This window comes from Eptatretus burgeri, chromosome 14 (assembly GCF_056783735.1).
Source record: "Eptatretus burgeri isolate ZD-2024b chromosome 14, Ebu_testis_v1, whole genome shotgun sequence".
Classification (NCBI taxonomy): domain Eukaryota; kingdom Metazoa; phylum Chordata; class Myxini; order Myxiniformes; family Myxinidae; genus Eptatretus; species Eptatretus burgeri.
Genome location: NC_140974.1, coordinates 14,127,242 through 14,141,053, shown reverse-complemented (window position 1 = coordinate 14,141,053; position 13,812 = coordinate 14,127,242). Strand labels below are relative to the sequence as shown.

Below are 13,812 nucleotides of genomic sequence, written 5' to 3'. Positions count from 1 at the left end.
ATCAATAACTCAGAAACAGTACAGTGGTTTTTCCACCAAAAGATAATGACACAGTTAGTGTCTTTTCAAGGGACAACCATTATTCAACGAAAGATGTAGGGATGGTTTCACATGATAATTTCTTCTTACCATCCCTACCTTGTTTAAATACCTTTTGGAGGAACATCCCAACATTATTTTACATTTTTTTAAATTTTTTTGATATTATATTGTTGAGACAAAAACCCCTTTTATTTATTTATTTGTTTATTTATTTTCTTTCCAGGAGGAGGGGATAAATGATGTGCAGGAAGTAATTGCTACTGAACGTCCACATCCTGAACGTCGCTTGCGTGGTGTGCTGGAGGAACTGAGCCTGGGCTGTCTGTACGTGAGCTATATAGCACACATGAAAGAGAGAGGGGCGTGGGGGGGGGGGTATTGTTACTAAAGAGGGAATGTTGGCATTTTGAAAAATAATCATATTATTACAATACAGTATTACTCTTTTTGTACAATATCGCGAGACCTTCCAAGAAAACTTGGCTTTCAAATACTAGAGTTAGCATACTCCAAATATTTATAACTAGTCAGAAGCCCACTTCTTTACCTTTCAAATGATTTATGTGTAAGGTGGTTTTATCCCTTACGTGTATATATTGACCCAGTAAAATGATGTAAAGTTTTGTTACATTTTGTTGGCAATGCAAATCAGGAACAAAACCATTACAATGAACAAGCTTCGCTGCAGTTTTAGCATTCACTGTTTAAATTATTATTTATTTTTGCTCCAACAAAAGGAAACTCTTCAAAATGAATGGGATTGTTTCCTCTATCCCCACAGGCGGTTTGTTGCTCTTGCAAAGAAAGAAAAACCTCAGAACGGGCAAACAAAGTTAGACAAAGAACGTTTGAAGGCCTGCATCCATGAGCTGGTAATTTTCAATGTCCCATCATCGCGTCATATACAGGAAGCGTCAGTAAAAAATGATGAGAATACAGACTACCAGGCATCTCGTTATTAAATTGTCTAACTATTCCTTGCATGGCAGATAAAAATTCAGAAGAGTCCTGCATCTCTTTGTAGGAAACCATGGCACAGCAGTCGAAGACCTTAAGAACCAACGTGAAGCGCACTACCCTTAAAGACAAATTAAAGCAAGCCTACAACTTTCTCCATAAACTGCGATTCCTTGTTGAAGAGGTACAAAGAAGATGACTCCAAGAGAGTACAATCATTGCTATTGAATCTTCTCATGATGTAGACACTTTGGCTGTTCGTATGGTTGACACTTGCCCAGTATGTACTATTGCATCTGTGTGATGTGACCTTCAGCTTCTAAACCAGTGGTCCCCAACCTTTTGATCCCACGGGCCGCATTCACTACTCCCAAGGATGTTGTGAGTCAGAAAAAAATTGATTCATTTTATTGAGTTTTATTGATGCAAATTGATTTGATTCATCCTGGGCGGTAAGCGGCAGTGGCCGGCAGCGGCATTGTGTAAGGCTTTTCAGGTCACGGCAGTAGCCTTTAGTGGCATTGTGTAAACCCCTTTAAAATTGCTTCATGGAAATGTGTTTTGATTGGAAAGTCCTCGCGGGCCGCAGTATCGGGCTCTGCGGGCCGCATGCGGCCCTCGGGCCGCAGGTTGGGGACAAATGTTCTAAGCCATAGCCTCTGAAACCTCAGACTCAGACAGAGCTTGCCTCCTTCTAATAAGCTATCAAACTCAGAAACTTCTGGAGGAGTTCAGAGAAAATGACAAAAATAATTGACATGATCATGGGACCGCTTTGTTCCAAATCAAAAAATTGTTCCCCAATTTAGTGATGGAGGAAATTGGGGTGCATTGGGACATCCCCCAATAGACTCGACCAAGAAGTGCCTTTTTCATCAGTTGCTAAGGATAGCTCTTTTAGGGTATGTTCCAGTCCAATCTGTGTCCCAATGCACCCCAGTTTTCCCCAAGCTATTTTACTCAGGGCATTCAAAAGTCACATGAGATGCAATAGTCCAATAAATGCCAATTTTTTATTTGTCGACACATGAGTATCTATGCAATGATTTTATACGAGTAAGAAATTGGTTTTTTTCTTTTTCTTGTAATTTATATATGCTACGTATTTTAAAATAATAAAAACGTGAGCATTTCTTGGACTTGAGTGAGTATCTCGCCCGTATAACATTTTGAACTGCCAGCAAAGGATGTAAGTATTTTATACCCACTTTGAATAGTTGGAGTCGTGCACAGCTTGACAATTTTAGCTTTGTAAAGCAATATGTCTTGTTTTGCCTTTTGTAACCTGGCCTGATGACTAAGGTTTGTTGTGTTTAAACAGAGGCCAAGGCTCGTCGAAGAGCAAACAGCTTCTTCCCATTTACAGGCTTGTGCACAACAGGCTTGTTTTCAATGTACAGTGCAGCAAACTGCTCATGGGACAAAGACACCTGACATCATAGGATGGGTTTTTTTTTTTGTGAACATGCAGTTTCTGCACATGAACCGAGTACAGCTATTCCAACGCATAACATACACACCTCTTATAAGCCCCCACAATTCTGAGGAACATGAACATTCAAACACACGTTACTCGTCCCACGTACAAGATACGGCGACGAAGGGAACGCTGGCATGGTCTCATGGCCAGAGCAGAAGACATTTGCATCCCACCCTGCACTGCCTAACTGCCCTCTCCACTTCTCCCACACCAGCTTTTACCCACCTCACTTTGATCCTCCCTACTTCATGGAGGTTTATATTAGGACCCAGACGTATGTAGTCCCTGTTTATGGTCACTCGGTGACCAAATCGTTGATACCTGAGCCTTGTTGTGAACCAAAGTTTTATTGGTTGGTTGTACCTGCAGCCATGTATGTCACTTAGTTTGAACACGACATGTTTTCCTAACAACACTCGTTTCTTCTTTTCAGGTTTTCATGAACATTTGTTATTTCCTCACAGCAAACTCAAAGTTTGCGACACACATAAGCCGGTTCATGAGGCCTTCATCTTTTATCATGGTCGTATCAGTTGCAATTTGTTCTTTCATCATCAGAAATATTTGTTGTCCTTGGTTTTTATAAGTTACATAAAATGCAAGGCATTCATTGCTCATGGAGTGAAGTAAAAGCAGATGTTGGAATTGAGTGTGAAAGGTCTTCTGAAGTTGTTCCTCATCCAAACCCCAGCCCCAGCACAGCATTCCCGAGGTGTTTATATGGATGTTGAGCAACAACAAACGCGTCGCGTACGCACGCATGATGGCTAAGGATATCCTGTACTCGCCACTCGATGACCAACGAGGTAAAGACTGCGCCAAAGTGAAGACCCTCTTCCTACGGGTAGGTTATACATTGGAGTATGGGTTAAATAGGGGAGGGGGAGCATGGTGGTGGATTGAACCAGCAACAACAACACCTTCAGGTCAGCACAGTTGCTGCACGTTTATTACCTTCACTGCCGAAGGTGGACAGAAGTTATGTTTTCACCCATGTCTGTTTGTCTGTGAGCAGGATACCTAAAAAAGTTGTGGATGGATTCAGATGAAACTTGGTGGGCAGGTTAGGTGTGTGACAATGACGAATTGATTCGATTTTGTTGAAGATCTGGATCCGGATACTAAAACATTTTCATGTGATTCTTCACCATTGAGAGACAGCGCCAAAAATGATATATAGCACGATATCTCAAAAAGTTGTAGACTGATTCAAACGAAACTTGGTGGACACGTTAGAGATGTGGCAAGAACAAGCTGATGAGATTTTTGTTAAGGTATGGATGCAGATCCGGCCGAGCAGTGGGATACAAAATGTAAACTGTACAGCCTGGTGGAGATATGGCTTTATGTCGCAAGAAAAGTTGGTGGTCCTCGGCCTACCAATCGTTCCGAGTCACCCCTACATTTCCCCCATCAATTTTCCCTTAATCTTCTAAACAACTACAAGTTTATTCTTATGAAGTCTGGTAGAGGATTTCCAGGAATTCTCGAGTGTGACATTAGAGACTATCCGACTTATTCAATGCCCTGTACATGGCGGAGAGATGGAATTAGAGACGACACTCGCTTTGAAACCTCCTACTTTCCACCACCAGGTTAAAATATATTTAGGCCAGGGAATGTAGTGATATACCCACCACAAATTGCAATAGAAACCATTCAAGTGTTTTTTCACTCAATATACTATAGAATGACATTCTAAAAGTCACCAAAAATCCAAGTTGGGGAACATGTTTATTTTTCAAGATGGCTACCAAAACTGATAATTTTAGAATCAGCCCTATATCAGCAAGTAATAGTGCTAAAAATATATGTGAAACACTTAGGTACATGTTATTGGACATAATAAACCCATTTCTGACATTTCCATGTGCACAGAGAGAGTCGATGAGAAATTTAGACCCAAAATGGTGATGCATTTGTACGCCTAAACCTATCTGTAAGGGAGCAATTAGAACTCTTGGTCGAATGCATTGCATCATGGCTTGGCCCAACGATGCAATTTTCTTATCGGCATCCTTCCCAACTGCGAGTTTCTGAAGCAGAATTTTCATTGATTCAGGTAAGAATGGCATTGCCTCGTCAGGAGATGTCATTGTACTTGAATCTGGGTATACCTCTTTTGTCTCTTCCACTGATTTGACATCACTTTTAATCAGTTTGGCAGCAGTCTCAATGAGTCTCATTTTCTCTGCAGTGTTGTTGCTTTTCTTGGGTTAACTGTAGAATTCGTGGAGGATAGCGGATGCTTTGTGGCGGAATGTAACCACATTTAGTTTTCCATTGATCTCGGTGATCGTTCTGTTGTCGCCGAAGTGTTTTTGAAGTTGATCTCTCATGTAAGTAAATCCATATGATTCACTGTCAGTGCCATCCAGAAATTCATCCATTTTATGTATTAGATCTTGTATAGTTGTTTGTTCATCGCCATTGGCTTCCAGATACTCGGTTACCTTAATGAAAGCATCTGCTCGTACTGAATCGGAGGGTCTGCCCTGCTTAGGCCGTTTGGGAGGGATCATTTCTTCTGCAACGAACTCATTTGGTATTTCCCTTCCTGTTCTAAAGTTTGTGCTGCAGAGGTTGTGGTATACCGCATCTTCAGCATGTAGATCCTGCGCATACTCAATTCTACCTCTGACAGTGTCTGATGACAAATCATTGTGTTCTTTGCAGACCTGCATTATGGGGTTCTGGAAATCCATTGTTCTGATTGAGATAAGTTTATGAGTTGGTTTGTGTTTTTGTTTTGTTTTTTTTTTGCATCGCAAACACCACAAAATTTGCAGTTTTCATTGTAATTGAATGCCAGACTTGTGGATCGATGTGCACATGGTGAACTACTGGGAGCTGCGGAGTCATGTCCTCGCTTTTTGTTGTCATTGACGATGCACTGTGGGGAACAGAAGTCCTTCCTACACTTGACATGCACAACTTGGCCGGGCACAGTACTAATATTTCTGTTCCACAACTCATTAGCCTTGGCAATGCCTTCACATGCTTTGATGCGTAATGTGGAAGTTGGCTCTCCATTGGATAGAGGTTCCTTACAGAATAACACACTTGTCCATGATCAGCGAATTACACTGTAATATGAAGAGAAAGAAATACTTTAGCGCTATGACAACAATAATACAATGTATCCAACATATCTTAGAATTTCATTCATTTCCCAAATGTCTGAACCAATGAAATTTCAAGATTTTTTTATTGATATATGAATCCCAAGTAATTGCTTATATTTGGCTATTTCTAAATATGCTAGTTTTGGCGCCATTTTTGTGGCCATTTTGAATGTGAAGTCTGTGACAAGTTTTAAAATGTCAGAAATGGGTTTATTGTGTCCAGTAACATGTACCTAAGTGTTTCACGTATATTTTTAGCACTATTACTTGCTGATATAGGGCTGATTCTAAAATTATCAGTTTTGGTGACCATCTTGAAAAATAAACATGTTCCCCAACTTGGATTTTCGGTGACTTTTAGTATGTCATTCTATAGGTTACTTGGGGTGAAAAAACACTTAAATGGTTTCTATTGCAATTTGTGGTGGGTTTGGCGATTATATTTTCATGCATTCCCTGACCTAATTTTGCATTTTCTGCTTCAATATGCTTTTCGCAGATTAGTCGGTTTTGATGAAATAAAGCCTTTTCTGAGACATTTTGGTGAAAGTAAAGTTATATTTGACCATTTGAATTTTTTATTTTTTGCTCTTCCCACCTTTATGTGCATCTATGATTTGTGTTGGGAGGATAGTCTATCCGAATGGATGATGCAGAGGTGGCGCACTTACATTTGATTTAGCTATCTTGGGTTTGATTCCTAATCAGACTGTGAACGGTCGGATTGGTGTTCCGCAGGTAGGGTGTACATCACAAAATGTGTCGCTCCCCGGATGGACTTTAAACTTGGTGTCTCGTATGATAGCATTCGTTGGTGGACATTAAAGATCAATAGGTTTCTTTCACGAAGAGCAGACAAGTTATTGCCAGAACCCTGAACAAAATATAAATTCTTACCCAAATGAGCTCCACTCGCATGTCAGACCTGTTCAGTCAGTTCGTGAAAGATTTGAGCCAAAATCCTTTGCTGTCCTTCCCCAAAATAAGGTGGAAATAATTTGGGTCATGATTTAATTTGGCATAGTTGGAGGATTGTCTCGCTGATCATTGATTGTATATGCACAATGCCCTGCTCCAAGTATTCTGTTTACTTTATGAATATTTGGAGTTCTATGATTATTTTGCTTTTCTCATTCTGATGTCATATGCTCCAGCTTCCTGGCAAGAAGGGCTTTGGATCTGCTGGCTGGACTGTGCAAGCCAAACTGGAGTGTTACTTCTGGCTTGGGCTCAGCAAGCATCGGAGGGACTTTCTCTGTGGCCTGCCCAATGGCTACGAGCAAAGAATGGCCAAGGAAACAGGCCCTGGCCTACTGAACGTACCCCCAATCAGCCTCATCTACAAGGGTCAGATTATAATTCATACAACTTGAGTACATTTTGCCTTTCAGCGATTTCCACACACAATGCCTTGCATGCTCTTACTAGTGCTTCCTCATACTGTATAACTGCTTGCTTATCCTCTCGAGGCCCCTAGTGTTGTCCTTCCTGACACAAAAAATTGTCCTGAACAACCTCACAAAGTCTGTAACTGAGAGCACAGTGAACTATATTGATAACAAGATAACCCTTGTAACATTTTGCTTTTGAATGAATAACCAACTCGTTAAAGCTAAGTTCATTCCATGTATCATTAGAGAACGGTTAATGACTTTTTCTAGTTCAATGAATCCTGTTCGTCAAACTAACATGAAGGCTTTGATGTTGGGCCTCTAACAGAGAAACAACTGTTCCAGTTGAGAGTGCACACGTACCAGGCCCGAAGCCTGTTTGCCGCAGACAGCACTGGCTTGTCAGATCCATTTGCACGGGTCATTTTCTCCACACACAGCCAGGCCACTGAGGTAGGCATGGTCTGCCAGGAAGTAACCCAAGAATGTTGACAGCTTTCAGGACCATCTATTTATTAGGTACCTACAGGAGAGGGAGGAACGACATTGAGTAATTAAATTTTGAGAGACAATACCTTAAGGAAGGGGAGCAGAGTGTGAGAGGATAGGTTAGAAAAGATGAGGTTTTGATGAGATGAGTAAGGTTGAGATGAGATGATATGAGAGGAGGGAAACACATTTATAGGACTTATTGAGGAAGGGGGGGGTGGAATATAAAAATTACGCTATGATAACGTACGTAATAAATAGATGGTCCTTTGTAAGTCAACTGAAAAATGACCATTTTTGGTAAATTTAAAATCCACCAGGATTCATATATCTCCACTGTTTATTATTATAAACCAGCAAAGGTACCTGGCATTGCCAGACAATGCTGTGTGCCATCTCCCACCCTTTCCGCTCCCTCATTCCACCTCACTCCCTCCTTTCGGACTCCCACACCACCCCTACCCACCACTCCCACCCCTCCAGACCCCACCCCACCCCTTTCCATCCCTCCTCCCACCTCCTCTTACCCCCTCCAACCACACCACCTTCCCCTCCCTCCTCCCACAAAGGAATTTTTGCAGGGTGTATATTAAAGTGTACGTATACATAATTTATATATTACTAAAACTTTCATCTTGTATGTATATATATGTATGTATATATATGTATATATATATATATGTATGTATGTTCCCGAAATACAGCCAAAACGGTATACGATAGCGCAAACATTTTTGGGCCACCTTACTCACCATTCGTCTGCAGTGTGCAGTATCAAGTTTCGTTCAAATCGGGCAATGAAAAAAATTATTAAAGCATCAATTCCCAATTCAGTCAAGTTCTCTTCGGGAGAATTTGATCAATGCAAACAACCTCAGCGGTATAGTTTGCTGGAGCTATCTCTTTTTTTTTTCTTGAAATGATTTTTTTTCATCAACCACTGTCACAAAGGGAACCCAACGCGTTCATGGGTCGTCTAGTAGAATAATAAAAAACAGAGTATACCCACCCTCTGGGTGGGGTGAGTTTGTGCATTACTTGCTGAAAACTAGAACGGGCACTCAGTGGAGCGCATACCTTCGCCAACGCTACATTTTGCCCCAAAAAAACGGTTGATTGTGGGGGTATTTAATCCCATACCACATCTGCCATCTCATATGTGTTATGATGGCTTAAAAACATTAAATTTCCTGCTGTTTGACACTGATTCACGTACATTGTACAATTTCTGTATGAACTCCCTGACCTTTTTGGGTGTTGGTGTCAAGTCAATCTGATGACAACTGGTCACATTATAAGAAATCAAATATTACACATCACAGGATAGGGAATTGAATTTTAAACATTTTGAATCTACTTACATGCAAATTGTATAAGAATTGACCGCGTTATGATAATAAAGGTCGTTGACCCCCCTGACCTTTGACCCAAACCGCTAACAAAGGTAATGGCGTCTTTGTGTCATATCGTGTATCACAAGATTGGGCATTGAATTCACATTTTGGCATTGGTTGCATGCAAATTGGATAAAAATCGACCACACTATGACAAAATGACGATTTTGACCTTTTCCTGACCTCGACCTTGACCTTTGTACTCTTAATTTTGTAATTGGTATTAGAGTGTGGGGAACAGAACAGTCAACATTTTGGTGTTGGTTTCATGCAAATCGGATAAGAATTGACCGTGTTATGACTAAAACCGCACATTTTGCAATGTCGTGACCCCCCTGACCTTTGACTCCCAACCGCTAATAAGGGTTATGACGTCATTGTGTCATGTCACATATCACAAGATGGGGCATTGAATTCTGAACATTTTGGCATTAGTTGCATGCAAATTGGATACAAATTGACCGCGCTATGGTAAAAAGACGATTTTGACCTTTTCATGACCTTGACCTTGACCTTTGACCCGATCGCTCCCAAAATCTAATCAAATGGTCCTCGGATAATAACCAATCATCCCACCAAATTTGCTGCGATTCAGTTGAATACTTTTGGAGTTATGGGGATAACAAACAAACAAACAAACAAACAAACACACATATTCACAAATAAATAAATAAATACACAGCGATCAAAACATAACCTTCGCAACAAAGTTTGCGAAGGTAAAAATGTACAGTCTGTGTTTTGTAATAGACTACAGATGTTTGTGTGGTGTGCACTTCAAAGGTTCTACATGGTCTAAAGGGTACATTTCAATCGTAGTTCGAGTCTATGGGGTCAAAAGGGTCTAAACTCTCAAGCATGAAAAAGGGTCTAAAAAGGTCCAAGTGGTCTCAAGCTCTAAAATTGAAATGTTCAATAGTCCAAGCTGTCTAATCCGTCTGAAGAGTGGAAGGAGACTTATAGGTCATTAGGATCTTAAAAGTGTAAAGGGTCTTAAGGGGCCTTATGGGGTCTTAGGGTCTTTGGATCTTTCAGGTTTTAAGGGTGTGAAAAGGAGTTGAAATGGTCTTAAGATCTTGGGGGTCTTAAGCATTTAGGGGTCTTAAAGGCTCTTTGGGGTCTTAAATGATGATGGATGAAAATACCCTTTGGACAATCCATTGGTCGGACTTGATCTGTTTGCCAAATTTGGTGGTTGGCGGCCCAGCGGTCTTTGCAAAAAATATGAACAGAGACAGACAGACGACAAATTTTATTTACTTGTTGGGCACCCGTGGGAAACCCACAGGCATAGACATGTATGACATTTGGACCTCCCCTCTTCCTATCTGATGCTTCACTTACGAGAGGGGGAAGGGGAGAGGATCGTACACAGGGGAGAGGGAGGAAGTATGGGGTGATGGGAGGAGAGGGTGTGGAGTGACTTACTTCTGCCTTGACTTGATTGACTTGACTTGAGGGGGGAGAACCTGCCTTGACTGACTTGTATCAAATACACTTTACTTCACAAATTAAAAATTCCTTAAAACCAAACTTTATTAAGAAATATTGGATTCCATCGTTAGTCCACAACCACATCCCCCCCCCCCCCACACCTCCCCTGCCCCATATCGCATCCAACCAGATACATTCAAAACGGCGTCACAACCAATTCCCGTGCAGGGAACCCCACCCTCCCAACTCTCCCTCTCTCCTCTCTCCTCTCACAACTCCCCTTACCCTCACTCTTCTGCTTCCCCTCCCTCCTATCCTCCCCTATCTCCTCTCCCCTCACTACTTATCCCCTCCCCACATCGAGTCCAACCAGATACATTTGAAACGACTATTAGAATGCATTTTTTATATAAAAACGCCAACATTCTTCCTATTTTTCTCACCTTTTGCTGAAACTGAGGCTTAAACTATCTTAGAGACTAAAAAAAAATGAAATCAGATGATAAATTAAGAGTTAAGATAATGCCGTGAGGGAGTCTGAATGGACTTTATATTACAGGCCTTCATTTCACTTAAAATGCATTTTTGGCTCAAAACGTGAATTTTCTTCCCTTTTTTTTTTTTTTTGCATTCGAAACTTGCACCATCTTAGCGACAACAAAATATGAAATCAGATATCGAATTAGATTTAGGATAAAGCCGTGAGAGTTAAAGAGAGTGCGGGCCTTACTAAATATGCCACACGGAGCAAACAAAATGGCGCCGATGTGGTTTTGTAGCCCCTCCCTGAACTGAGAAGCCCCTCCCCAAATGGATGGACAGACTGACTGGTGGAGATTATCATGGAGTTTGGTAGTACTCCATGTGGAGGGATGATACCGGAAAAAAATGGCCGCCCATTCAAATGTGTACACAATGATATGCTCATGAACTACTAAAGAGTGAAGTCATAAACATTTAAAAGCCATAACTTTTATTCTCGAGCATTTTCTGAACTACCAAGACTTAAAAAAGATGCCAAAATACATCAATAAAGCTAAATAACCAATTTGTACTTCTTCATAACAAAAGTAAAATCTCAAAAGATGTTGTGATGGTAATCCATTAGATGAGGACTGTGGTGTCATGATGTGGTGTCATGATTTGGTGTCATTCCTACCTTGTTTGGTTGGTTGGTTTGTTTTTTTGAGATGTCAACCCTCTATGTTTTTACATTTTTATTTAAATGTTTTTATTTTCTTGTATATATAGATGAGAGATAGATTAGATTGTATTCATGTGTTGACACCGCTTCAGCAGCATATCGTGTAACCCTCAGAAATCATGCAAGCCAGCAAGCAGACAGGTTAAGCGTGCACGAGTGGCAGTATATTATGCCGAACCCCTCCTCGCCCCACAATACGTTAGCTCTATAATTATTATACGTGTGTAATGCGAGGATTGTAGGTTGTAATTCACCTTTTCTGCATATTGCAGGTTATACAAGAAACTCTTTGTCCAACCTGGGACCAAATGCTCGTCTTTGAGGGCATTGAACTCTTCGGAGAGGCCCAGGAGCTTCGTGATGATCCACCAATTATAGTCATCGAAGTATTTGACCAAGACACTGTGGTTAGTGAACTTTAAATATTGCGATGATTTTAATGAGAAACGCCGTTGTCATCGTTCACAGTGAAGGTTTGGCGGTATATTTCAAACAGTAGCACAGCGTGACATGTAATCCCGGTTGGCACTGTTATGACTGGCACTCCTCCATCTGCTGAAAAAAATTGGGGGGAGGGATGAAGAATCCCATGGAATTTCAGCCAGTATACCCTGGCACACTTTCATATTCTCATCTTGATTTGATTTTGGGACCTTATCCTGAAATCGCTGCTTTTTAGGACTGCTTTGAATTGTGTTTTTGCCTGAACCATGAAGCCTCTGTTTTGACATTCTCTGACCTTCCAGGGAAAGGCAGACTTTATGGGTAGAGCAATGGCCAAACCGACGGTGAAAATGAGCAACGAGAAATACGAACCACCGCGTTTCCCACCGCAACTAGATTACTATCAAATCTACCGTGGGTACACCACTGCCGGGGAGCTCCTCGCTGCATTTGAACTTCTCCAGGCAAGAGATTCTTTCCTAGTAATCGACTTTAATAACCTGTTGGTTTATAAGGGTGAGACTAACACGTATTTTTGGAATATGGTCCCACTGAATATTCATTACTGCCAAGCCGAGATCTTCACACCATGGTGATTTCCTGCACAACAGTTTTCAAAAAAGGCAGCAAACATTAGCAAGTCAGGCACGTATCTCTGGCTGCAGCTCAGTGGGGCCTCGGTTGATATCATGCTGGGATCTAAGAGTCTGTTTGAATTTTGCACTAGCTCGAATGGATTAATGAACCGCTCAAGGCTTGTTGTGGATATGCCTGGATGGTCCTTCAAAGAAGCACACCAGCGATGCAAAAATAATCTCCCAGCTTCATTTATACATTAATGCAAACCTTATGATGTATACGTACAATGTAAAACACATGTTCAGTTTTTTCTCTTGCCTCTCAGATTCCTACTTCTGGTCAAGGAAGCCTTCCTGCAATAGCCGGCCCCACGGATGCTGAACATGGTGCCATTCTCCCGGTTCCATTTGGTATTCGGCCTGTTTTGAGCAAATATCGAATTGAGGTATCGTCTGAGAAAGTAATCAAAGTATTTAATAATTAACGCAAAACAGGCTTTCGGAGATTCTCAAGGGGCCTGCATGTTTTGTGTTTGTGCAATAATAGATACTATTTTGGGGCCTGCGGGACCTCAAGCGCATTCAGCTGGTGACTGTTGATCGACCTCGCGTCGACATAGAGTGTGCGGGAAAGGGTGTGCAGTCAGTCGTCATCCCCAGCTACAGGCAGAACCCAAACTTCAGCATGCTGGTCAAGCACTTTGAAGTGGTAAGATTGAGGTCGTTGGGTCACATGAGATGGACCAAAAATTATTGCTTGGTTGGGTTGAGGTCATCGACACTGAAGAAGAAACGCATATTGAAGAGACTTCCCATGTAGAATTGATTGATTTGAATAACTGAACCAAATTTAGTGAAAGGAAACAAAGTTTGTTAAAATGAAATAAAAACACACACACAATTGTGGTTGTGAATCGGTCGGCCTGTAGGACTCGAAGCACAAACTCAAATTTTGATTTGAATTTGCGTTTTGGTAAATTTGATCATTTCTAATGAAAGAATTTCACATTGATGAAATGTTGCTCAACTCTGTGCATCTACAGGACCTCCCAGACAATGAACTGCTTCACCCTCCACTCAACATCCGAGTGGTGGACTGTCGGGCCTTTGGGCGTTACACTCTCGTAGGAACGCATACCGTAAATTCATTGCGCAAGTTCATTCACCGGCCACAAGACCGCAAAGCCACGGCGAACCCTCGGACAACAGATCAGCTCACAAGGCTGCCTGCAGGTTTCGTTGTTGCTTTACTACTTCAGCTGAAGTCACCTGAT

At 41.4% G+C, this 13,812-nt stretch overlaps 1 protein-coding gene and 1 pseudogene across 1 annotated transcript in view; one reads left to right on the top strand and one right to left on the bottom strand.

Moving 5' to 3' along the window:
• LOC147012691 (otoferlin-like) overlaps window positions 1-13,812 on the top strand; it is a 163,649-nt gene that overhangs the window by 68,619 nt on the left and 81,218 nt on the right. Inside the window, exons 20-30 of the mRNA XM_085853778.1 lie at window positions 266-366; window positions 824-914; window positions 1,067-1,183; window positions 3,171-3,323; window positions 6,759-6,951; window positions 7,324-7,448; window positions 11,789-11,923; window positions 12,263-12,424; window positions 12,865-12,984; window positions 13,086-13,247; window positions 13,582-13,771. Of these exons, the coding sequence (XP_085709904.1) occupies window positions 266-366; window positions 824-914; window positions 1,067-1,183; window positions 3,171-3,323; window positions 6,759-6,951; window positions 7,324-7,448; window positions 11,789-11,923; window positions 12,263-12,424; window positions 12,865-12,984; window positions 13,086-13,247; window positions 13,582-13,771 (1,549 nt within the window). The remainder of the gene's footprint in view (window positions 1-265; window positions 367-823; window positions 915-1,066; window positions 1,184-3,170; window positions 3,324-6,758; window positions 6,952-7,323; window positions 7,449-11,788; window positions 11,924-12,262; window positions 12,425-12,864; window positions 12,985-13,085; window positions 13,248-13,581; window positions 13,772-13,812) is intronic.
• On the bottom strand, window positions 3,995-5,917 carry LOC147012692 (uncharacterized; annotated as a pseudogene).